Here is a 27,183-nt window from a genome sequence, read left to right on the forward strand (position 1 = left end):
AAGTGCATCCCTTTTCAGCTCAACGCGTACTTTAGTTTATAAATTCGACGATTCCGTTTTTCAAGGGACGGTTAGCAACACTAGCCGGTACACTTTCTGTCCGTTAGCCTCTTAGGGCCAATCCCAATACACCCCTTACTTTCTACCACTATTCAATTCAATTCAATTCAATTTTATTTATATAGCGTCTAATACAACAGATGTTGTCTCTAGACGCTTTCCAGAGATCGAATTGCACTAGCCCTCCCTCACTACCACTACCCCTAAAAATGAAGCCACAGGTTTTAGGGCCCTTGAAATCTTCCCAGGGCCCTGTCCCAATACTCCCACTACTCCTACTTTTCAGCACCACCCCTAAATTTTGCGTGCTACGTCACTGCGTGGTTTACGTTCGGGTACGTAAGCGACTGCGTAGTTACGTTTGCACATACCATATCAGGAAGCTGAGAGCTAAAAGCTGTTTTAATTTCAGCTGTAGCGCTGTTAATATGCCACTTTATTAAGTTTTAATATTTTTTCAGGCGTAAAAGTAACCGTTAAGATCCCCAACCTGGGCTCAGTTTATCCAAATAACGCCTGTTAAGAAATTTGATCCGATGTTTTGGGAGAAGAGCCGCCGACTCGGAGCAGCAGCAGCAGCTCACGGCCGGGTCAACCTGCGCCGTCGTCCCGGGGAGAAACCTGCAGCTCTGTGGAGAATTACCGCTGGCTGAAAAATCATTTAGGAAAATACATGTTGGTTTAATAGATGAAATCTAACAGTTGTAGCTACGCCTGTTAAGAAATTTGCTCAGAAAATTTCGGGATCAAAACTGCCTGCCGGCTCGGGAGCTGATTTATGGTTCCACGTTAAATCGACGCAGAGCCTACGGCGTAGGGTACGGCGTAGGGTACGTGTAGGGTACGTAAACCTCTAGTTAGTGTTAGTAAACCTCTAGTTAGTGCCAGTAAACCTCTAGTTAGTGTTAGTAAACCTCTAGTTAGTATTTAGTAAACCTCTAGTTAGTGTTTAGTAAACCTCTAGTTAGTGTTAGTAAACCTCTAGTTAGTGTTAGTAAACCTCTAGTTAGTGTAAACTCTAGTGTGTCAGAGTCAGTAGTCATAGTTGCAGCTATAGAACAAGACTATAATAGTTAGTCTCAAACAGCTTGGTGGTAGATATGCTGCTATAGGCCTATGCTGCAGGGGGGACACTGATCCACTGTGCGGTGCCTCTCACCCTTCTCCTCTTCTCCTCTTCCATTCTTTATTAAGTATCTCATAGCCATCATTGTTGTCCATTGCCTTTTTCTTTTGTGTATGTTTGCAGGCCAGAGCTTCAGGAGCTGCATGCTGACCTGCAGTGCCCCCTCTGATCATCCCACTGCTGCTTCCACCTGTCTGTGTAGATGCTTGCTGACATCCTAGCGTGCATCCCCCCTTCATTCTTCATTCTCTCTGTCTGTTCTCTCTTTTCCTGCTCTGCCCAGCTGGTCTTCGGCAGGAGGGCCCCCCCCTTATGAGCCTGGTCCTGCTGAAGGTTTCTTCCCTCCTAAAGGGGAGTTTTCCTTGCCACTGTTTGGCTTAAGGTTTTTTTCCCACCAGGGGAGTTTCCACCTGCCATTCTTTATATTCTGTTGTAATAGACGCTATATAAATAAAATTGAATTGAATGGAATTTTTTTATAATCAAAATTATTTATTTATGAAACAGATTGAGTATAAAAATCCAAAGCATACTGTCAACTAAGATAAAATGTGTTTATACAATATATAAAACATGTATGAAAATGCACTTCCTTCCTTCACGAAGAAGGAAGGGAACTTGTTGCCTTCAAGAAAGCAACATGTCATCTGTAACACTGCAGTATTGAGTTAACCAACATGTAACTGTCACAAGTCAAACAGCAAGCCCTGCAGTTTGTAAACCAACTGCTAACAACTCGGTGTTGAAGTGATAGTTCAATATCAAACACACTCAGATTGTCATCAAAGAATATACAGGTCAAATACCACATGCAACAATCATTTTGCTTCTAAAAAGCAAATCTAAAGATATATATGCGCTTACAACTGCACATATCTGAAATCTAAGCAAAATAATAATGATAGTAATATGAATGATCAAAAGCTCTGTTCCTGCTCATTTACATAAATGAATCAGGGATGAGGAGCAAGAGCATGAAGTCATTCTAGAACACTCATTCTGCACTCAGGACCTCTGCTGGTGGAACAAGGAAATGCTTCAGTTTAAGCACACGGGTGACGCAATACATGCAATATTCATGCTGCACAACATGGCCTCATCATGTCGGGCCTGCAGCTTCCACCACTGACAGAGGGAGCTAGCTGCACTGCAGCACCGTTGTTATTTAAGCAGTGTTGTACCTCTGTAAATAGAAATACTGATGGTGGATATTCAATCCTGCTATGAGTCAAGCAGGCAAAATGAGCTTATAGTGGTAGTCTGGAAGCAGCAAAATATATAACATGTTAATTTCAACAAAAAATAACAGAAATCATGAAGCTGAATTTAAAAAAATGCGCATTCTTGCAACCACAAATACAGAGGTGATTGTTTGGTATTTAAGATGCAGCTGTACACAGAAAAACAAACACGGTAACTGAAAAAAATATGCAGAAAAGCTGGAGTCCAGCAGAAGTAGGACGTAGAAGAAGGCAGCAAATAGACAGAGGTAAACTCTGGTTTTAACTTGTCCAATATACACAAAAGGCCACAGTTTAGAGAAAGTGGCAGAGCATACAGTTGTGTGAAAAAGTGTTTGCCCCCTTCATGATTTCTTTTTTTTTTTGCATGTTTGTCACCCTTAAATGTTTCAGATCATCATACAAGTTTAAATATTAGACAAAGATAACACACGTAAACACAAAATGCAGTTTTTAAATGAAGTTTTTTATTATTAAGGAGGAAAAAAATCCAAACCTACATTGCTCTTGTGAAAAAGTGATTGCCCCCCGTTAAAACATAAATTATCTGTGGTTTATCACATCTTTGGAAAGCTGAGTTCCATTTCTCTATCCACACCCAGGCCTGATTACTGCCACACTGGTTCTCAATCAAGAAGTCACTTAAATAGAACCTGCCTGACAAAGTGAAGTCGACCAAAAGATCCTCAAAAGCTAGACATCATGCTGCCGTCCAAAGACATTCAGGAACAAATGAGGAACAAAGTAATCAATCTATCAGTCTGGAAAAGGTTCCAAAGCCATTTCTAAAGCTTTGGGACTCCAGCGAACCACAGTGAGAGCCGTTATCCACAAATGGAGAAAACATGGAAGAGTGGTGAACCTTCCCAGGAGGAACCGACCAAAATGACCCCAAGAGCAGCAACGCCTCATCCAAGATTCAGAAAAGACCCCAGAACAACATCCAGAGACCTGCAGGCCTCACCTGCTCCATTAAGGTCAGTAAAGACCCAGAACAACATCCAGAGACCTGCAGGCCTCACCTGCCTCCATTAAGATGAGTGTTCATGACTCCACCTTACGAAAGAGACGGGGCAGAAATGGCTGCATGGCAGAGTTCCAAGACCAAAACCACTGCTTAAAAGGGGCACGGTGGCGCAGCAGGTAGTGCAGCCGTCTCACAGCAAGAAGGTCCTGGGTTCGATTCCCGCCGGGGATGCTGTGGGCGCTGAAGTGCGTGTTAGTTCCTCCATGACTTCAGTGCCCACACCCTGGGTGGGGTTGGCGAAAGGATCTTTCTGTGTGGAGTTTGCAATTTTCTCCCCGTGTTCCCTGGGTAGCTAATGTGAGCTACCCTCACAAAAACATGCATACAGTCCTGGGCTATACATGCCCCCTCTGGCCAACCGGGGCGCCAGATGGGGTGGGGAGGATCCGGCCGGAATAACGTGATCCTTCCACGCGCTACGTTCGGCCGGAGAAGCCCCACCCTGTCTGGTGAAAAGATGCGGCCTGCTCACTCCTCAGTTTAAGGAGGAGACCTGAGCTCAGTGCAGGGCCCTCCCGGGGTTGGTTGGACTGTTAGGTAGGAGCACTGGGTGATAAAATGGGGAAAAAACCGGGATAAAAATATTAAAAAAAAAAAAAAAAAAAACCACTGCTGAGCAAAAAGAACATAAAGGCTCGTCTCAGTTTTGCCTGAAAACATCTTGTTACATACATACATACTCGTACACACGCATAGCTGTACACATACTGTACACACACACACACATATAGACATATACATCGGCTCGTTCAACTGTATGTTTGCTCTGTAGTTTTTGGAGTTAGTTAATCGCGGTAGCTTCGCTCGAGACGTGGGACAGTTGCTGCTCGTGTTTTGGCCGGTTCCGTGCCGGTTTCGTTTCTGTTCTGTTTTTTTTTTTTTTTTTTTTGCAGATTTCCAGTGCTGGACGTGCGCCTCCATGTGTGTTCTCGCGTCCTGGATTAGCAGGATGTCACCCCCCCCCCCCCTGAATTACAACAATCCTGCAAAGATGAGTGGACCAGAATTCCTCCACAGCGCTGGAAAAGACTTAGAGGGAATCACTTTTTCACACAGGGCCATGCAGGTTTGGATTTTTCTTTCCCCTTAATAATAAAAACCTTCATTTAAAAACTGCATTTTGTGTTTACTTGTGTTATCTTTGTCTAATATTTAAATTTGTTTGATCTGAAACATTTAAGTGTGACAAAAATGCAAAAAAAAAAAAAGAAATCAGGAATGGGGCAAACACTTTTTCACACAACTGTATATTTACTTTTGCGAAGCAGAGTGAGCCTGCAGTGCTGATTAGACGTGGAGCAGATATTGAGTTAATGATCATTTTAAAGCTTACCTGATACAACTTGACTGAACAAGAGAGGAGTTTGTGGCAGCATTAGATGTACTAAGAAGAGGAAACTCAGAAAATGCAACAAGTAATGCATCAGCTACTCATTTAACATAAAGAGGGAAACTAAATAGCTTAATTTTGAAAATCGTATGTCAGTTCCTCTCACCTTTTTATGAACAATTACATTATAAAGCATGCAGTTTGTCCTCATGCTCATTAGTAACTGAAAAGGTAAATAAACCAATGTTTTGTTGACCTGATGAAAATCCATCTCAGCTCTGCAGGTGTTTGCTTTTACACTGATGAGGACAGAGTTCTCATTTGTCTCAATGTTACCAAAATAAAGCTGAAGCGCGAGCTGTTACACCATGAAATGCATGTGGCCTTCAGCCCCCGTTACAATAACATCCATCCAGATGCGCATGGCCTCAGGAGACGGAGCCACCATGTAGTACACCCGGTCGTGGGTCTTCACGCTGAAGGTCAGAGATGGGTTGGGGCTCTGGTGTGTGGGAGCCAGTTTCATTTTGGAATAAAAGGGAGGGGGAAAGGGACGAGAAGGAGCACATGTGGGAGAGGATGGGAGAAATGGAGTGAGAAAGGAGGAGTACAAAAATATTTTTCAATATTTAACAAAAATGGGGCCCTGTGTAGATGATGCCGGATGTTTAAACTGACATAAACACTAACAGACATGTCTATAAACTGACTTACTTTATGTGCATTCTTCAGATGGTCATAGTAGACTTCCTCTATTGCTTGGAAGTAAATGACTCCTTTCATCTTAGTCTCATGTTTGTCTGCGGTAGAAAGCATAAACAGAACTGTGATCAAAGCTCGTGCTCCACATACCAAGTACTTTCATAGCTTCAAACTGAAATCCATGTGGTGGTTACAAGGTGCACAATGGAAACAAGTGAGAGTGCTCACCTGCATAGTATGTGAGGGTCCTGCGATTGTGGTCGAAGACAAACCAACGCTTCTTCCATGTCTTGATCTTTCCTCCCATTTTGACCAGGAATCCTCTGCACGTTTTATCTGTGATGGCTAAATGGAAACAGGCATCTGGGTTGTGTCCCGCCGCCTCAATGTGGCCATGAAGATCAAAGTCATCCTTTCTTAAAGGCAGGTAGCGCGTCAAGAGCCGAGACTATGAGGAAAAGCCCAAATTGAAGAGAGAAATGTTTATCTAGTTTATTTACACAAACTTAATGGGACAAGACCCAAGACCCATGACTTCAGCCTCCTCTTCTGAGTTTTTCTAAATACCTTTGATCTCTGTTTCTCCCTGAGCTTCACCTCTCGTTCCACAAGTTTCTGTCTCCTGCTTGTTTCCTCCTGTAGTCGTTTCTCTAGTTCCTCCCTTCTTCTTCTCTCCTCTTCCAGAGCCTGTTTGCGCATCTCCATCTCTCGCTCCTGCATACGCCACAAGTGAATAAACACCATCAGTAATCAACCACAAATATTCACAAGCTTTTGATCAGGTTTGGCTCATTACCCGATGCTCAAGTAGTCTCTGCTTTTCAACCTGAGCCTCTCGGAGTAAACGCTCCATCTCCTCAATCTTTGCCATATTGGAAGTACTGGCACTAATGAAAGATGGGAAACAGGTTGTCAAGCACATGAGGGACAAGATTTCTCTGATAATGGAGGAAGCAGACCTGACTGTGAAGTATACAAGCTAAAACTGAAACAGATCTGGAGCCAGGAGACAAATTAGAGGAAAAAATATAGAACAGTATCTTTTCTCTCATTATAAAAATAGTATAGGAGAAACGTTGAATTCCATAACACATTTTTTCCCCATTCTCCTGCGTTCTTTGTTCTCTGCCGATGTACTGTGGAGCAATTAAAAGGCAAATCTCACACAGAGACTCCCACTGGAAGTGCATGCATGAATGGGCATCTGCAGAGAAAGTGTGTCACAGTCATGTTCCAGTGATCAGGTGTGAGAATTGGGCCACCATAGCCGGCCATACCAGCTTCAGAATACCCGGGATTTTCCTTTTACTTGAGATTCTTCCCAAAGTTATTCCCTTGTATGGTGTTTTATTGACAATGGCATAATTCCCCCAACAAAATGAATCTCCCCCCACTCTGGGCTTGGGTGTTTTGTTTGATTGGTCACCCTTCAGCGAGTGGTTGCGTTCTTTTCCTGAATGGTTTATAATGGTTTATTTTATTTATAAGTATAAAAAGCAGGGACTTTTTTTCCTCCTGGATCCCTGCTTCTTGAGGCCAACTTTTTCCGCAGGCGGACGTACTTGTCCCTGAGGTTTTTCCACATCTTTAAGCAGTCCGCCACGTCCAGGCCAATGTTCATCGATATCTCCCTCCAAAAATGTTGTGCCATCTGGCAATCCTTGTAGTGAGGTGACGAGGAATTGTAAAGGTGGTATTATTTACGGACTTCCTCAATGAGTCGCTCCTCGACTTGGTCCATGTTGATAATGTTCTGTCTGTGTACAACAACAAGATGTTTAAAAATGGCGGGGTTGGTGCAGTCTGGAACCGGAAATGCGTTGCTACCAAGCAAACCAATCACAGCCCGCTTGGTCTGCGTTGGGTCTGCGTTGGGTCTGCGTTGGGTCTGCGTTGCCTCAACGCGTTGTTACATTTTTTGGGAGGTTCACGTCAGGCTACGGCGTAGGCTACGGAGAGCCTCCCGCGTAGCCGCGTACCCTACGGCGTAGGCTCTGCGTTGGTTTAACACAGAACCATGAACCAGGCTTAAGAATGAATTTGAAATGCAGAAGGTGACCTTTTTGTCCTGCATCTTTTTATTGGGGACTTTTTGAAGAGGCACACCTTTACCTTTAACTTATTTTCTAACACTAGGAACTAGATTCTGACCTGGAGATATTGTCTGGGGAGCAGGCCGAGAAGCTGGTCTCCAGGCTGTCAGAGCTGTCCACACTGACGGTATCTGAGGTCTGGCTGTTCTCCCGGTAAGAGAAGGAGTCCAGGAACACGTTGGGTTGGGATACCATTCTGTTGCAAAAGTCACTTTGTCTCTGTCTATCTTCATTCACGTGTGCATGACTGTTGCCTACTGAACATGGAAAAAAAAAGATAATTACACTTTAGAAAGACCAAAAGGATGTATAAGCTAAAGCACCTAATTACAGAAGTGAAGTTGCAATTGCGTTAAATCAACTTGAGGGTCTTGAGATGATGCTTGGGCTAAATTTAACTTCCTTTCTGTTTTGCCACTGATTATTGTGAAATTTACTCTCCAGATAAAGCAATAAAACATGAGGTCCAGAGCTAGACAAACTACTACTTACACAAGCAGATTACATTGAATCAGAATGCAACAGTTTGTCACTGTGACTCACTCTTGGTCAGCCGGCGGCTGCTCATGTCCCGAGGGGAGAAGCTGAAGCCTTGTGGGATGACACTGCCACAGCTGGAGCTTTGGGATAAAGGTAGGTGAGCCTTGGGGGGGAGAGCGGGGGAGAATATTTTTCAAGGCAAGGATTAACAACCTTTACACTACTGCAAAAATAATCTCACTTGTGGGACAGTTGTGGTCAGTGTACAAATAATGAGGGCAGTGAAATCGCTTCTTTTCCAGGTCTGATATCATTTTGAGTGTCGAAGCCTTGGCATTTGCTTTAACCCTCACAGTGAACTAAGGGGCATAAAGACACTGCCAGTACGCTGTTATCGTTAAACAGAAAAAGAAAAACATTCTATTAAAAGAAAAAGAAAAACAGTACTTTCAAGCACATATTAGAATGCCTATAATTTCAATTAAGTAAAAAACTCTGACTTAACATAACCCTTTTGTTTTGTTTTGGGTGAACTAAGTCTGAACATTTCTCATTCAGTGAGTGACATCACAGATCCAGATCAGGGAAGAATTACTTAGTACTTTACTGACATTAATGCATAAATCCGTCTGTATAAGTTCATAGTACCTCTTCAATCACTGCGTATATTTTGCTCACACTCACGCGGATATATGCACAAATATTGCACTAATTTAATAAGATATATATAGTTTCACCTGTACATATGTTCCCTTCTGTAAATATTGCCCATATGCCGTAAATCCTACCTGTACACACCTTGTATCTACCACACTATTTAGGCTCATACACTTACTGCTGACTGCACCTCTGATTAGATGCTAAACTGCATTTCATTGCTCTGTACCTGTACATGGTAATCACAATAAAGTTGAATCTAATCTAAAATTACAAAAAAACTTCACATCCTGCTACATCTGCTATTCCTTAAAAATGAGAAGTACAAAGCTGTAAAACCAATTTAAAAAGAGGGCCATCCCTCTGTCAGAGGTGTGGAGTAGAGTCAAGTGGCTGACTCCCTAAAACTAGCTGCTTTAAACAGAAGTGCAGAGATGAAAGAAGTATGGGGTTTCATAGCTCTGGGACATTTTGCACACAGAGCAAAGACATTTAATTAAGACCTCAGAGTGAAAAAAAATGTGTCAGCTTTAAGGGAAAAAATAAACCTCCCTAAAACGACAAAAAGAAAAATACTGCAATTCTTGACCGTAGCATCTTTATATAGACACATCTTGTATTCTATTCAAAGATACCTTATGTAGCAATACCAGTTCTAACCACATTGGGGCAGTATATCACAGGATAATTCATGTGTCCGGCCCTAGTGTAAGACACAACAACACACACCCCTAGTGGGACAAAGTGCCAACTGATTCCACTCATTAGCACTCATCTGTTTAGGTTCCTTTTAAAGGCACAGACCTTTGGAAGCGTGCGACCCAGTGATCTGCCATAAGAGCTGAGGATCTGTTGGTTCCTCTTCTGAGGTTGGCTCTCACTTGGGTGGGGAGAGTTTTCTTTGGTGATTCTTCTCCTTTCCTTCAGGGACTGCAAGTGCTGCATTGATCATATGAATCAGATTTGTAAAGCAACTAAACAACAAAAAAACACAACGTGGCTCACTAGAGATTGGTGGGAAGAAGTATTCATCTAGTGCAGTGGCGGCTGCTGGTCTTTTAAGGAGGGGAAGCTCATTTTCGCCTTACATCATAAATTGTGTCAGTTTATTTGTATGTGAATTCGGGGCTTGTTGAGCCACATTTTGTAGTAACGGTGCTTGACTTAAACCCTTTGGCTCTTTGGGGAGCATAGGTCATTCATGAACTTCTTCCAGCTGGTTCGGTGTTGAGCGATCTTCTCTGCTTCCTTCCAAGATGTTCCTTTCTCCTTGAGTTTTGGCTCGAGTCGAGGCAGAACTCAAGGAGAAAGGAACCTCGACAGACCTTTTCCAGCTGTTTTTGGGTCTTCCCGGTTTTCTTTCCCCATGAGGGTTCCAGGTTAAGGCCTGCCTGGTTGTGTTGGATGCTGGTTTTCTCAAGGTATGCCCGATCCAGCCCCATTTCCTGCGTCTTATCTGGGTTACTATTTGTTCTTGTTGTGTGATTTTCCAGAGCTCTGTGTTTGTGATGGTGTTAGGCCAGTAAATTCCTAAGATGTGTCGTAGGCATTTGTTTATGAATGTTTGCAGTTTGTTTGTTGTTGCTTTTGTGGTTCTCCATGTTTCCGCACCATACAGTAAAACTGACTTGACGTTGGAATTGAAGATGCGGAGTTTGACTTGCGTGGAGATGAGTTTGGAGTTCCATACTTGCCGTAGTATTAGAAAAGCTGTTCTGGCTTTCCCTATTCTAGCTTGTATGTCTTTGTCGCTGCCTCCATCCCTCCCTACGATGCTTCCCAGATATGTGTATGTGTCCACCTCTGCCATTGCCTCTCCATCCAGGAGATATTATGATATTGTTTGTTTTGTGGTCTATATTTATCACCTTTGTTTTGCTTTTGTTGACGTGAAGTCCTGTAGTAGCTGCTGTTTCGGCATGTTTTGTGAGTTTGGTTTGCATTTGTCCTTGGGTGGTAGACAGGAGGACTATGTCATCTGCAAAATCTAGGTCTTCTAATTGAGACCACATTGTCCACTGAATGCCCAGATTTTGCTCAGCTGTTGTTGTCTTCTTTAACCAATCGACTGCCAAGAGGAAGAGGAAAGGAGACAGTAAACAGACTTGCCTGACTCCTGTCTCTACTGTGAAACTGTCTGTGAGGTGACCATTGTGTATTACTCTGCAGGATGATTGTAGATATAGCTGTTGTGTGGTTGTGATGAACTTATTTGGAATACCATAGTGTGCCATGAGTTTCCATAGACTGTCTCTGTCCAGGCTGTCAAATACTTTGTGGAAGTCAATGAATGTGAGGTAGAGAGAAGTGTTCCATTCCATGGTCTGTTCGATAATGCGGAGTGTGGCGATGTGGTTGGTGCATGATCTGTCTTGTCTGAAACCGGCTTGTTGCTCTCTGAGTAGTTTATCTATCTCTTTTGAGAGTCTCTCTAAAATGATCCTGCACAATATCTTTCCTGGAACAGATATAAGCATGATGCCCCTGTAGTTGTTACAGTCTTTCAGATTGCCTTTTTTGGGAATTTTCACAAGGTGGCCCTCTGTCAAGTCACTTGGTACTCGTTCCTCTTCCCAGGTCTGTCCGAAAAGTTGGTGAAGTGCCTTCTTTATCCAGTATTGGTGCATTTTGTAATAATTTCCAAAATGTAATAACTTTTTCATTTCATTTTGTAATAAAGCCGCATTTTGTAATAAACTGCCTCATTTTGTAATACAGTTTGCCACATTATGTAATAAGTTATTGCATTTTGAGAATATTATTATAAAATGCAGTTGCAACTTTTTTATTTTCTAGGAAATGTAATAACATGGTGCATTATGTAATAATAACTATTATTGTTGTTTGTTTAACAATGAATTTATACAAGAGTGACTTTTGTTGTTTTTTTATGCAATTTCCCTTAGAGCTATGTAGCCCAATACATCTATGTATAATACTCCAAATATGACTTTAGTTTCCTATTTGAAGTTTGGAATTATATAGGCCAATAACAAACAAATAAACTATGCTTTAGAATTGTTATTACATAATTCACCATGTTATTACATTTTCTAGAGAATAAAAAAGTTGCAAGTGCATTTTGTAATAATCTTCTCAAAATGTAATTAACTTATTACATAATGTGGCAAAATGTATTACAAAATGCGTTGGGGTAATTTATTACAAAATGTGGCAGTTTATTAAAAAAATTCGACTTTATTACAAAATGAAATGACAAAGTTATTACATTTTGGACGTTTATTACAAAATGCACCGTTATTACAAAATGCGGCTCAACAGAGCTGCTGCGCGAGGCTGGTGTGAGCGGCTGTGAATGCTCTGCAACGGTGGAGCGGCTACAGCAGCAGCCGCTGCTCTACGGGGACAATAACTGTAGAGCAACAGAAGTCAGAGTCTCCAATAAACACCAGTGCAGTCTCCAAACAACAGAAACATGTTGCTGAGTGTGTCGCTTATCGTTTTAACAAAGACAAAAGTCACTACAAGGATTTCCAAACTCTGCAGATCAACTCGGAATGACGGAATGAAGCTACAAAACAAGATCGCTGATTCGCTCATTTCGATGTCAATCAGAAAGGGACGTCCAGGCCAGCCGAGGCCACGCCCACTTCCCCATAGACCCCCAGAGACGCTGAGCGTCCGATGGGCGGGATAAAACCCAGCATTTATCCAATGACGGTGTGTTTGGCTGCAGTGGAACAACCCACCCCAGCTTCATAGACGCTGAGCTTCTGCTGTTACTGTGAAGCTGCAGGAATGAATGAGAAGGAAGTCGCGTCTGTGACCTGTGATAAGAGGCTGATTCTGAACTAAGGGTGATCGCGTTCTAGCGCATATATAGTCAATGAAATGTAAACACAACAGTACATATTTGACCACTTATTTTTTTACATTTAGAGGAAGCTGAGCTTCCCTTGCAGTCTTAGAGGAATCGCCACTGATCTAGTGTTACTCTAACTCATACCTCTTTTGGATTGTTGGAGAATGTCTGTCCCTCAGACAGCTCTGCATACTTTCCTTCCAAAGACAACAGTTTCGCTCTCTCCTGCACACAACAGACATCCGTTAACTTGTCAAACACAATCCTTTACAACAGCATGCTGTGATTTTTTTTTTACCTTCTGAAGCATGATGAGCAAATTGTCTTTCTCTTTCTGGAAATTCTCTCTTTCTTGCTGAGCTTGCAGAGTAATCTGCGAGGACTGTTTCTTCAGAGCCACGATTCTCTCCTGTGGAGCATAATCAAAGCAGCATTAGTGCTCAATATGGCAATTATACAGTGCAATTAGCACATACAGGAGAGATAAATTGTGTTTTGAAGCAGCAGAAACAGCGCAAACAAAAGACAGGTACATGTTTATTTCCTGAAAACTATGATGTCTTTACAAAATGACATCCTCACCAATTTCTGTCCCCTCTTTGCAATTTTCTTTAGAATTGCAGCGCTGCATGCTTACCAGGGCTTCTTGAATTTAGTTCATGTTTTGTGCAGCAATTTTGTTCATAATTTTGCAGCTTTATTTTCATGCACAACCTGCAGTAGGATTAATGTAAACAAACCCAACCTAGTAGGGTAAAAGTACAGAAAAAAAAGGCAGTGAGCACCAACAAAATATTTTACAGTTCTTACAGAGTGTTGCCACATACTGTTGTGTGCCTTTAGACAATTTATTGGTTGTAGATTATTAAATCCAACTTCACCTGTGTTATCTTTTTCTGCTCCTTTTAAATAAAACATTATAACATATTCAATTTACATAATATGACAGAGTATTACGGCCAAACTAAGACAAAAAAAAATTGGAAATTACGAGAATAAAGTCGTAATATTACGAGAATAAAGTCGTAATATTATGAGAATAAAGTCGTAATATTATGAGAATAAAGTCATAATAATATGAGAATAAAGTCGTAAAATAACGAGAATAAAGTCGTAATTTATGAGAACTCTAACAGGAACAGCTTCCTCTCCCTGTGTTAAAATGAGGAATATTGAGCATCTTCTGAAGTTATATTTTGGGTTGGTTTCACAAATAAGGAAATACTTAATCTTTTGGCACATCAGCATGGAATTATTATCAGTATAAGGTCTTTACAACGATTGTGCAAACGACTGCGTCTATTTTGAAGAAGGAACCACACAGACTTGGAAGAAATTGTGTCTTTTGTGGAAGAGGAAAATCTTTTATGATCATCCTCATTGTTTCCTGAGAAACAACAAAACCTCTTTGAATGTCAGCAGATGTAACCACCGCTAGCCCTGCAGTCACCACTACTATACTATACTATACTATACTATACTATACTATACTATATTACTGTATACTATACTATACTATACTATACTATACCATACTATACTATACTATACCATACTATACTATACTATATTATACTATACTATACTATACTATATTATACTATACTATACTATACCATACTATACTATACCATACTATACTATACTATATTATACTATACTATACTATATTATACTATACTATACTATACTATACTATACTATACTATACTATACTATACTATATTATACTATACTATACTATACTATACTATACTATACTATACTATACTATACCATACTATACTATACCATACTATACTATACTATATTATACTATACTATACCATACTATACTATACTATACTATACTATATTATACTATACTATACTATACTATACTATACTATACTATACCATACTATACTATACCATACTATACTATACTATACTATACCATACTATACTATACCATACTATACTATACCATACTATACTATACTATACTATACCATACTATACTATACCATACTATACTATACTATACTATACCATACTATACTATACCATACTATACTATACTATATTATACTATACTATACCATACCATACTATACTATACTATACTATAACAGACAGCTCCTCTTCCACAAAAGACCTATGTGTTCTTCCTGTTAGAGTTCTGATAAATTACCACTTTATTCTCATAATACTTTATTCTCGTAATATCATCACTTTATTCTCTTAATAGTACGACTTTATTTTTGTAATTTAACGACTTTATTCTCATAATATTATGACTTTATTCTCGTAATTTCCTTTTTTTTTCTTAGTTTGGCCCTAATACTCTGTCATAACATAACATACTAAGATCAGAAAAAAGTTTTTTTGTATTTAATAAACTCTGTTAAGATTCGTACTCTTCTGAATGTATACTGTTTTGTTGGCAGTGTTAATGGCAGTAGTCCTGTACTTCACGCTGCATGCACACTCGCATACCTCCCTGACTGTACCTTGCGTGTGACAGCAAGGCGCTGACACTCAGCAATCTCTCGCAGCAGCTCTTGGCTTTGATTCTCTTTTTCCTCATCCTGCTTAATTTCTCTTTCCAGCTTCTGAAACTCCAAGTCCTCCAGACTTTTCGACTGCTCCTCAGTTTTCTGCGACACATCAGAGACATGAAAATGATCATTAAAGCATGACGTAAAAGTACATCATCACAGGTTCTACATGGACGTGTTTGGGTTACTACACACAATTTTTTATGTGATATAAATTAAATGCTTTTTTTGTTCAATGCAATGCAAGAGTTGTATTCAACTTCCTCCAAAAGGAAGGTTAGTTTCAGATTATTAGGTTTTCCATAAATGTCAGTCACAATGAACCATTTGGGCTCTCTATTCAGTATTCTGTAATGTAACGGAAGCTCTGAGAATGAGATAGTTAAAGAGAAAATTAAAGAGAAAAAGGTTGAGAATAAGAAAATAGCAAAAAGAAAATTAGAAGGGACAGGAAGAAAGGAGTGAAGTTAAGTGGGTTTTCTGTGAGTTTTGATCCACTTCAGACTTGTATGGTCCACTGGAGTTGGTTAATCTGCCCTGTCTCATCATATATCAGCCAAAGTGTCTAGATGCAGAAACATAGTACTTTTGTTACAATTATTATTTCTTTGAAAATACATTTCTAATCATTCTTCCTTTTGTTCTGGTGCCGTAAACACTCCCTGATGAAAATCAAACTGGTTTGTTTGGTTTTAAAAGAAGCTTAACTGAATACTTTTTTTAGAAAGTTGTGGTTGAACATGATTGATCTTTGGTGGTTTGCTTGAACTTTGGGTTGTTTTCTCTAAAACCCTGTGTCCACAGCACACATCTGCATACCAGCATTCGCTTTATTCAACTATGACCACTGTTCAGGGATTTCTTCATGAAAGGACTGACTGGAGCATTTGACCCTGGATTGCTGGATATACTGACTCTTAAGGTTATTTCCTTTTTTTTTTTTTTACCTTAGATTTCTCAATATTGTTTGTCTGCTCAGTGTTATGCATTTTTCCCTTGAGTTCATCCAGTAGCTCCTTTTCCCTCTGAAGCTGGGCCATCTCACACTCCTGTTCTCCATCCAGGAGAGCACACTCCACCTCCACCTGCAGAACATAACAAGTTAAAAGAGAAAAGGCGCCATCTGGATTTATTTCTATTCAGTGGAATTACCCATCTGATTAGGTTGTCATGACGGGACATTACAGTAGTTATCACTGCACGTTCTACATACGATCCACCGCTGCCTACCAGTGGATTCAGTAGGGTGTCGTCATCCATTCACAACATCAGTTACATCAATAACCACAAATTAAATGCAAATTGATTTTATTTATTGAACTTTTACACAAACGTATCATGAAATCTAAAAGATTGGCCTGGACTGGACAAAAAAATGCATTAAAAAAATTACAAATTCCGGCCATGTACTGTTTTGGGCATTGAATCAGTGCCCAAAATATTAATAAAGGTTATGAATAAATTGGTGGAGAGTCATGGAGAGACACTTCCTCACCACTAAAGCAGCTCAAGTTTAGCCACATAAAGGCAAAGCACCCGGTCTCGACCGCAGCCGCAGCTAACGTTAGCAGCAACGGTGTTACCACAGCAACGATGTTACCATAGCAACGGTGTTACCACAGCAACGGTGTTACCATAGCAACGATGTTACCATAGCAACGGTGTTATCACAGCAACGATGTTATCACAGCAACGGTGTTACCACAGCAACGGTGTTACCACAGCAACGATGTTATCACAGCAACGATGTTACCACAGCAACGATGTTACCACAGCAAAGGTGTTACCACAGCAACGATGTTACCACAGCAAAGGTGTTACCACAGCAACGGTGTTACCACAGCAACGCTTTTCCCCAAACTAAACTCGAGGAGAGCGCCGCGCGCATTCACACGTCTGCGACCAAGAGGTTGGCGGATGTAAGTGGCTGCGTCCAAAATCCCATACTTCCACCCTAATGAGTAGCAAAAACAGTATTTGAGATTTTTTAGTGTGTCCGAAACATTAGTCAATAGTATGCGCTATCCATACTCATTCTGAAGAAATGTATTAGTGTGGATTGATGGACACTAGCTAAGCAGAAACTTCCCACAATGCAATGCAGCGGTGTTTGGTTGCTAAGTGCTGCACACATACGTATATGTCATAAGTATAATATTGAGTATAATAATATTATTCTATAATATTAATATTATAATATTCATATGTAATAATATTATATAATGTCATCTTGTTTCGGCCAGGATAAACGGGAAAGAGCGGAGCGGTGCTGCTACTGCTGCTGTTACCATGGTAACAGCTGCTACTGCTGCTGTGACAGCAGTTGTTACCATGGTAACAACTCCCTCCCAACGGCAGGAAGTGCCGTGTGGCTCTGAGTAGTACGTCCGAATTAATGCATACTTCTGATATTTACTCAAAAGTTTGCAGAACTTAAGTATACTTTTTGAGTATATACTGTTCAGTATGGCGTTTCAGACGCACCAATGCCCCTTTTGCACTAGTACCACCTCGGCTCGGTTCTACCCGTTTTGCCCCTTTGCACTAGGGCTGAGACGGGTAGAGCCGCTCCAAGCCGATACTTTTTTCTGTAACCATTTCAGCGAGGTTCTATACGGGGCTGAGCAGGGACTATTTCCGACGTCACCACCCTCCGCGCCAGAAATTGGTCGGGGGGCGGGGACGTCATCACCCTCCACGCCTCTGATTGGTCGGGGGGCGGGGCCGTCAGACGTTTGAATCAGGAAGCGGGAGTCAGAGCGAGAGCGACCCGCGGCTCGCGGCGATTTTATTATAAAGCGCAAAACGTCTGTTTGGTGATCCAACTCTGAGGTGCAGATGTTCATAAACCTGGTGACTGACGAAAGAATTAAAAAAGGGATGTAGACGGGCTGTTTTACTCTCAGCCGCTCGCGGCTCCAGCTGATTTCTCATCAGCGCCGACATGAACAAAGCGGTTGCGCAATCGAGTACGTCACAGCAGCTTCACCCCAACCTGCCCACTTCTCCCCTGGCTGTGGAAAAACACACGGGTAGAGGCGGGTAAAGGCGTTACGAGCCGAGTCGGGCCGAGTAAGTCCTAGTGCAAAAGTGCCACAAGTGGCTAGGACTGCATCCGTCTGTTAAAAAAAAACAAAACTTTATAAATCCACTTTTTTTGTTGTTATATTATATATCTTTTGACCTACCACAATAATGTAATGAATTTAAAGGAAAACACCTCAATTAAAAAAAGAGATGAATTAATTACAGCTCTTAATTAATGAATCTCTCCATTTTTTGACTCTCTTGTCAGTAGTTTAGATGTTACTATGCTTCTACCTCTCGGAGAGACTCCTCCATCTGGTTATCCAGGTCTTTGATCTTTTGCTCCAGCTCCTCTATGTTGTTCAGTACTTGAATTCTTTCTTCCTCGATATGAGTTACTTCCTGCTTCAGCTGCACGATCTCCAAGGCCTGCAAAAACATCAGAAATGCAAACGTATACCTAGGTTTACAGGAGATTTTACATTTTGTGAATGCACACAAAAAAGTAAATAATAAAAACATTTAATGACTATTAAACTTTTCATACATTTTTATGCTGTTGAAATAATTACCAGACCATAGCATCAGTTTTTGGGGAATTAGACAACAAAAGCTGTTGCTTTAAATCATCCAAAACTGGACTACTGACAACAGCAGGATTCTTTTCTACTTGGTGTAATGGAAATGTTTTTTTTATCAGCACATAGCAATGCCAGTCACAGTGAAAGGCTCTCCCACATCTAGAAGCATCTTATAAACACTCATTATTACTCATGTGTGGATGTATTTGAGTTATCTGGTCAGGGACTCATTTGCCCAGCGGTTCGGCAAGATTTATGGGTTTATACTCATATGGGTTTTGAGCACTCTCTCTCCTCCTGCACATACTGCTCTGTGGAATGCAAAAGATGGAGGACATGGTATTTGGAATCTGTAAACTTCTGTGAAAACTGAAACATTGCAGAAATAGTGGGTTCAATATAAAAATTGTTTTGTTTTGGGGGGTTTCTGAATGCTACTGTTTCATTAATTTTGCATAAAAAGGGACAATCTTTTGCAAATTCTTCCATCCCTTCGCCCCTTTAGAAAGCTCAAAATCTCTGGAAAAGCCCATGTCTTTTCCATGCATATATACTGACATTTTTCCACTCACAAACCAGTGCACACCAATGTGTGCACACTCACACATGCACAGTAATTCTCAGTGGGATAAAGTCATTTCCTGCCTCCCTCTCCTCCTTCACGAGTTTGAAAGGCTTTGTGCTGAAACAAAATGAGGACTTTTTCAATAGAACCAGAACCTATGTAAGGCTGATACGTCTCTGGAGTGGAGTAAAAGCAAGCTGGAAAATCTCAACTGGGGGGAGGGGAGGAGTATGTGTTATATTTTGTATTTGTGGATTTAGATGTTCATTCATTTCTAAGGCTGCACAAAGTTTAACCGTAAAACTTTTCCAACTTTTCCAACTTTTCTGTGGAAATAACCATAAATTAGTGCTTTTAAGAACTAAAAGCCACATACATGTCTTCTTTTTATCTGAATAGAAGCCAACAAAAAAATCATAGTATGTACACATTACAATAGTACTGATATTTCTGGAAATGTTTTTGATATGTGCTGAATTTTAGATGAAGTTCAGTGAAAATGTGAAAAAGAACTAGTGCTTGACTTTAAATGTGAAAAATGAAGATTCCGATATCACAACAGGTAAACAAACTGTGGTAAACAAGCTCTCAACAGTGAGATTAACTGCATTCCACAGGAGGGGAGTGCCTCATTAATCCTCACTACAGCATGGACTTCTCTAAACTTAGCAGTCACTCTGTAGGAGGAAATAACAGGCTACAGCGGTGTCCTGCATGTTGCGTCATTGTCAAACCAACTGGGTCCAAAATCTAAATTCTCTATTTCACAATTCCTCAGGGCCACTCGGTACTTTACTCCACAGTGAAAAATTCTAAAACTTTCACATTTTGTCTGTTGTATACTGGTTTAGTTAATATTCATGTCCTTGTAGACTCATAAAATACTGTAAATACAACTGTGAGTGAAAGAATTGAATATATTATCCATCCTTCCATTTCTATACCCGTTTTACCCTTTGCAAGGTCCCAGGGGTCTGCTGGAGCCTATCCCAGCACATTACAGGCAGAAGCAGGGGTCCACCCTGGACAGGTCACCAGTCCATCGCAGGGCCACATATATACAAACAACCAGACACACTCACACCTACGGGCAATTTAGAATCACCAATTAACCTAGTATGCATGTTTTTGGACTCGGAGGAAGAACCCGGAGGGAACCCACGCAAGCACGGGGAGAACATGCAAACACAGAAAGACTCTCGCACCGGGCCAGGGAGTCGAACCGGGAACCTTCTTGCTGTGAGGCAAGAGCGCTAACCACTAAGCCACCATGCTGCCCTTAATAACTATATCACAGTAAATGTATTTACGTTTGAGCAATAAAATTACAGAGAGTGCAGTCCTTACTACAGCAGAAGATCATGCATCAAATCTGAACATTGCTGTCAAAAATTCAAAATATATCAACATTACTGGCTTTTGCTTTATTCATATGAAGGCCTTCTGGAAAGCCTTGTTATTTATCTATTCAATGACACAATTGCTGTGATTCATCTGAAAAGACGATGTGTCAAATTTTATTTGTACACAAGATCGTTATACTGTCATTTCTGTCTCCATTAACCGTCTGTATCGTATGGGGTGGTCAAAGTTAACAAGTTAATAACGTGTTAGCGCAAAATGTGTTTAACGCCACATTTTATTTATTTATTTATTTTAATCTATAGTTTTTTCGAAACAAGAAGCGATGAAGCTCTAATAGACTACAAGATACCATGCACGAATCATCAGTGTCTTGATTTTCTGAAGAGCGGGTTTGAAGGAACTTTTTCCATAGACTGTAAAATGAAAAACAACAAAAAAGAATATATATTTTCTCGTTAAACAACGTGTAGCTCTCAAAACCGACGGATGTCAGTCAAAATTAGATGTAGCTACCTACCAGCTCCTTCAGCTGGCCCATGACGAAGGAGCTGTAGCAGACATTTACAGTAGAATATCTGATGTCGGATGTTGTTTTTGTAGCAAAATAAGGCACTAGGTTTGAATAAACTGCCCATCACCTCCTTGCCATTATGACAAAGACTGCTGATAATAAAGTGATAATGGCTAGCTATTGTCTGAGCCGACTGTCAATCAAAGAACACGCCTCATATTTGAAAAGATAAAATGTTATTTTATATAAAGTTGTTAAATACAAATGTACAGTAACCTTCCTGAGAGTTATGATAAATGTGAACTCCAGAGTAAACAATATAGCGGCAGTCGATGTGTCACCAGTACGGCTGGCAGCAAAGTTAATTAAAATATGTATTTTTGAATGAAGTGTCCATCTTATATTTTAAATTAGTACATCGTTTAAACAACCTAATGCATAATTCAAAAGCTCAGAGCAAATAAGAATCATATAATAATTATGAATTTTATAATCCCATTAGTATCGTTTCAGTGGTGTATGACTAATCGTCTATCAGAATAGTCTATGTTTGCAGCCATATATATCCGTGTAATATATCACAATATTCACGGGAACGTCTCAGACTCCCCCCGGAAGATCTGGAGGAATAGCTGGAGGAAGAGATGGAGGAAGAGCTGGAGGAAGAGCTGGAGGAAGAGATGGAGGAAGAGCTGGAGGAAGAGCTGGAGGAAGAGCTGGAGGAAGAGCTGGAGGAAGAGATGGAGCAAGAGATGGAGGAAGAGATGGAGGAAGAGCTGGAGGAAGAGCTGGAGGAATAGATGGAGAAAGAGCTGGAGGAAGAGATGGAAGAAGAGATGGAGGAAGAGCTGGAGGAAGAGCTGGAGGAAGAGCTGGAGGAAGAGATGGAGGAAGAGATGGAGGAAGAGCTGGAGGAAGAGATGGAGGAAGAGCTGGAGGAAGAGCTGGAGGAAGAGATGGAGGAAGGGTTATGTGTTCACTAATAATGCAGTTTATTAGAACTGTAGTTCTGTTTGCAGCAATGTCACTGTCCTGGAAATACTTTAGCCACAGTATACAGTCTATTACAGTCATAGGCAGTTTTCCAAGATTGCATCTGTCAATACCACAAAGCTTAGAAAAGAAGCTGAGAAAAAAAGAAAGACTAAAATAAAAGGGGTTCTGTGCAATGTCATCAAAGGGGTATGTGTGCAACTGGCATGTACTTTGTAGAAAGCAGTTCTAAAATCATCATGATTTGCTTAGAAGTGTTTAATCTCTTAAGGAGAAATGACGAGGCATTTAAACATACCAACAGCCAAAAAAGTGGATGGCAACTGTTCAGTAATAGGGGAAGGAGTTTGTGGAGTCAGGCCAGTAAAAGGTCAGTCTGGGGTCCCACAACTCCCAAAGGCGCTGAAAGCTTTACCCTCACTCCTCTTTAACAGTAAGTTTACAGTTTTAGTTGCAGTTAAATATAGAAAGTTGTACAGTAGTGTTAGGATGGTTTTGTCATGTCAAAAGCAGAAAAACAGAATCAAGGTGAAAATCCTTGTAAGATTATCCTGTTTTTATGTTATACTTTCCCCAAATAAAACTATGATCTATGAAAGTGGTTTAACAATAAATGATGACATTTCAACAAAATAAAAATGTTATTTAGTCTTTGTGTATTTGTGAAAGTCTGTCAAAGAGCATGCATTTGAGTTGGCTTACTTTGGCTCTGTGATGTGTAGACGGCGAGGGGGCGCTGCTGGTCAGGCTGATGGCAGGTGAGTGGGATCTGGCTTCTCTGTAGCTGCTCTGCTGACGCTCTGCAGGAGTACTGCTAGGAGAGTCCGAAAACACAGACTCATCGTCCGACACCTGCAGCTTCTCCAACTCCTTATTGATCTTTTGCAGGTCAGAAACAGCTGATCCTGTTGGCTCTCTTGCCACCTGTCCCAGCTCGGTGCACAGGTTTAGGATGGTCTCTAGACGCTGGCATTCCTGCACACAAGAGATACATGATTTGTCATATGTATACATACGTATGTAAAGTGGTATAAAAGTGGCCGAACTGTTGCAAGAACAACTCACCAATCTCTGCACTTTCTGCTCCCTGAGCCGCTCGTCTCTCTGGTGCTGGTGGTAGTCTCTCAGCTCCTCTTTGCCATTCAGAGAGCTGATGCTTCCCACCCTCTGCCCTGGACTCAGCGTGCTCTTCCCAAAGGACAACCTTCTCTCTCCAAAGGCCAGATCTGTGACTGTCCCATCAACTTCAATCCCCAGAGAGTTCAGAGAAGCCAGGCTGGACCTCCTGGGTGTACTGGGCATGCTGGCTGGTACCGTCACATCTGGCGGCTGCTCAAGGGAGGAAAGACTGCGCCTCTGTCCTGTTGAGACCACTGCTCTGTGGGAACCCACTGAGTGACGTGAGGGCAGTGAAAGAGTAGGGGGGTCTGCTGCATTGTGAAGCCGTGGCAAAGAGCGGCTGTGCATCCCCAGACTGTTGAGCGAGCCGGTGGAGTATTTCCTCTGTCTGGAGTCTCCTCCAACTTTGCCTTGGGAGTAGATCCTGCGACCTACTCGAGGGCTGGACGGCATACTGGCTGCACCACTTTTGACTCTGGGAGAGTGAGGCCCTGGCTCCCTGTAGGAGGACAACACGGAGCCTCCGTCTTCTGCATGAGAGAGCAGCAGACTGTCTTGTGACTGGTGACGGGAGTGGGAATTACGGAACAAGCCATTAGAGTTGAGCTGCCGTTCGCCTTGACGTGGTGATGGAGGCACACTGCTGGTGGTAGTGTAAGAAAAGTTTCTGGAGACAGATGGGGGGCGGTCCACACTGCTGAGGATTGACAGGGGCCTGGCAGCCTGGGCCCCAGGAGATGAAGGCACACTGAGGTACTTGCGGCTGCACTCGGCCGCCCTGAGGCTGGCTTCCAGAGCACTCTTCCTGCGCTGCAGGGTTTCCATCAGCTCCTGAAGCTCTGCCTTTGAGCGGGAGCCCCTCAGCAACGTCCTGCCCACGGACCCACTGCTGCCATGCTCAATCTTCACACAGTCTGTAAAAAAGAGATAGTTGGCAGAAAATTCTGTCTCATTCTGGTCTTAATAAAACAGTCAGGTTAAATGTTCCCCCTTTCATCTCACAAGTAAGAGATCTGTTGAAAGATTTGCTACCATGTATGTGCTGAGTAAGTGGGGTGAAAACCAGAAAAGAATGTACGCTCATACAGTTCTGAGCCCAATACAAACACTGGCTCAATCAGCGGCTGAGTGTCTTCTAAAAATGGAAGAATGCTGGTGGGCCGAGACGAGGCAGGATACATCATAGTCTGGAATGGAACAGAAATCTGAGGACAACCAAATACTTGAGCAAGCAAAGTGGGAAAAGAGTCTGAATCAGGTTTGCAGGATGCTAAATACATGATGAAAATAATTCAATTCAATTCAATTCAATTCAATTTTATTTGTATAGCGTCTAATACAACAGATGTTGTCTGTAGATGCTTTCCAGAGATCCAGAACATGAACATAAACCCACGAGCAATTATTACATAAACACTGGCAGGTAAAAACTCCCATAGTGGGAGAAAAACCTTAAGCCAAACAGTGGCAAGAAAAACTCCCCTTTAGGAGGGAAGAAACCAGGACCTGGATTATAAGGGGGGACCCTCCTGCCGAGGGCCAGACTCGGGGGTCGGGGACGTCAGCAGCACAGCAGGCAGGTGGAAGCAGCAGCGGGATGACCAGAGGGGGCGGGGGGGGGGGACAGTTCACTTGATATTACAGTGTCCAAACTCCCACCTGCACATGTGATTTTCTACAAGAAGCTCCTACATTTTTTTTTCTTCTACCTCAGTGATAAATGTATCACTGTTTTCTTCTACGGTAATTCATTGTATTAATACTGGGCTGCTATGATGACAAAAATTCCCCTTGGGGATAAGATATACCTAAACATAAAACAAAAACAACATTTTTGGTACCTGAGCTGTAGGCCATTGTGACGACAGCTCTCCTTTGAGGAAGCATGCTGTTCATCATGGTGACCCCTCCTTCTCCGATGGATCTGAGGATGCAGGGTTCAGCTGAGACCTCTGCACAGAAAGGGAGGAAATCAATATGAAAGTGAGCAACACACACTAACACATGTCATTTCAGACGTCTTGTGCCTTTTACTGTGCTTTAGCTCTGACTTAGACCTGGATATTTCTGCCTAAGCAGACACCATCAAGATTTCACAAAGGTTAGATTGCTTAATAAAAAAAACTAAAAATCCACTCAAATTTGATAACTTATGCTGCCAGAGAATTATACTCCTTAAAATGTAATCATTTCAACCACTGAAACACAAATGAATACTAAGGCTAACATATTTTACTGTTATTGTGACACTGCACAACAATGCTGATTCAGCAAGAGAAAATTAGACCAGGGCTTCTTAACTTATCCTACAAAAGGCTATATAACAGCTCCCCTTCATTGCAGATATTCCAGATGTGCACGTAGAAAAAAAAACTTCCAAAAGACTGACAAGTAAAACAGACTTGGAGGAAAGTTTATACATCTGGCCCAGTGTTCCCAATAAAGGCAGCACCTTAATGGTTTTAGTTTTAGTTCCAGACTCATGACTGGTCGTTCAAAGTGTTTTTTCAGAGCCCCAAATTCACTGAAGCAACAGTCACAGTCCCAGGCTGCTAAATAATCAACTTCAGTGAGGATATAATTAGCTCCTGTGATATGGGTATAGGGAAAATCAGACATTACCATTTCCTGAATACACACACGCACAGAAAATGAGAGAGAAGGCTGATCCAAGAATCCCAGGTCCTGCTGTCTGCAGAGAGCCTACAGGAAGCAGGGTATCCTCTTACACAGCCACATCCAGTCAGCATGAGTTCATTCTTCAGACCTCCTAAAAGAGAGAAAAAAAGAAGGAGTGAGAGAGAGAAGGGTGGGGGGATCAGTCTAGTAGAGCGAGAGGGTGTTGCTGCATCAGTCAGACGAAAGGTCAGCAGAGATGTGCACATTAAAGGAGGGAAAAAACACTTAACAAGATGTAAACCGGCGGAAGAATCCCTCCTGAAGGTGGCTTTGGCAATGTTGATGGATGATTGAGATGAGATGTTTTTTTTTATTTATTTACATATTTATTGTCATACACAACCAACTCACTTTCCACACAATGAGTACAGCAGTTCCATGTGAAAAAATAAGGGGAAAAAAAGGAATGTGACAAATAAGATCTAGCTGCTTTCATTCTCAATTCAACTTTGGGTCTAGATACTTGGGACACAGAGAAGAAGAGCTGTGACAGCTAGGATATATATATATATATATATATATATATATATATATATATATATATATATATATATATATATATATATATATATATATATATATATATATATATATATATATATATATACGGTATATATATATAAATAATCGAGCCATATTACACTTACAAACTCCTAGATTGGGGAAAATGTATTTTATTTTCATTGGTCATACTTGTTTGTCTCAAGCACAGAATATTTGGGGTTTGGGTTTAAGTATTCTAAAAGTAAACTAAACTTATACGGTTTGTATTTTTCTTGGAATTAAATATCTCGAGTTTCTAATGACAGAAACTGACATGTAATTTAAGTAAGTGACTTAATTTTACTGTAATCTGATCAAGGGCTACTATTGTGACAGAAGTTAATAGACAAGACCGTTATGTGTGGGGACAAAAAAAATACAGCTTTTAAAAGGTAGGAATTCATTTTTGCAACTTCTTGTTCATTTGTTGTGTACCAATCTGACACATCAAATTGTGTCAGATTATTCACACCTGGTAACAATTTTGGATTAAAATACATGTAAATCAACAGTCCATGGTACAGTAATGTGCAGTGATAAAGACATTTGACTCTCCAGGTTTGAGTGGAAAAGCCAGTTTAAGTAGTGCTAGATCTCCCAGTTGATAAAAAAAAGCGACTGACCTTTGCTTTCTGTCCCAGTTACATGGTGAAGTGTATCTGGGATCGTCTGCAGGAGCTGAAGAGTTCTTGTGTATGAAGCAGCAGAGCAAACTCTTTTC

The 27,183-nt window shown here is 41.2% G+C and overlaps 1 protein-coding gene across 2 annotated transcripts; it reads right to left on the reverse strand.

The window, feature by feature from the left end:
- Positions 1–1,674: 1,674 nt before the first annotated feature.
- On the reverse strand, positions 1,675–27,183 carry phldb2a (pleckstrin homology-like domain, family B, member 2a). Of its 2 annotated transcripts, none has more exons than XM_061739569.1 (18): positions 27,086–27,183; positions 25,887–26,010; positions 25,082–25,192; positions 23,187–24,154; positions 22,824–23,096; positions 18,401–18,535; positions 16,027–16,164; positions 15,032–15,178; positions 12,838–12,948; positions 12,684–12,764; positions 9,521–9,655; positions 8,123–8,222; positions 7,638–7,836; positions 6,283–6,373; positions 6,054–6,200; positions 5,715–5,934; positions 5,499–5,584; positions 1,675–5,286 (listed from the first exon to the last, which is right to left on the reverse strand). In XM_061739569.1, the coding sequence occupies exons 3-18, from the start codon at positions 25,137–25,139 to the stop codon at positions 5,146–5,148; spliced, it is 3,030 nt and encodes a 1,009-aa protein (XP_061595553.1). In that variant the 5' UTR covers positions 25,140–25,192; positions 25,887–26,010; positions 27,086–27,183; the 3' UTR covers positions 1,675–5,145. The 2 variants fall into 2 exon arrangements, with proteins under 2 accessions (XP_061595553.1, XP_061595552.1); XM_061739568.1 differs by having other exon boundaries at positions 25,863–26,010.

Source organism: Cololabis saira, chromosome 14, assembly GCF_033807715.1.
Source record: "Cololabis saira isolate AMF1-May2022 chromosome 14, fColSai1.1, whole genome shotgun sequence".
Lineage (NCBI taxonomy): Eukaryota > Metazoa > Chordata > Actinopteri > Beloniformes > Belonidae > Cololabis > Cololabis saira.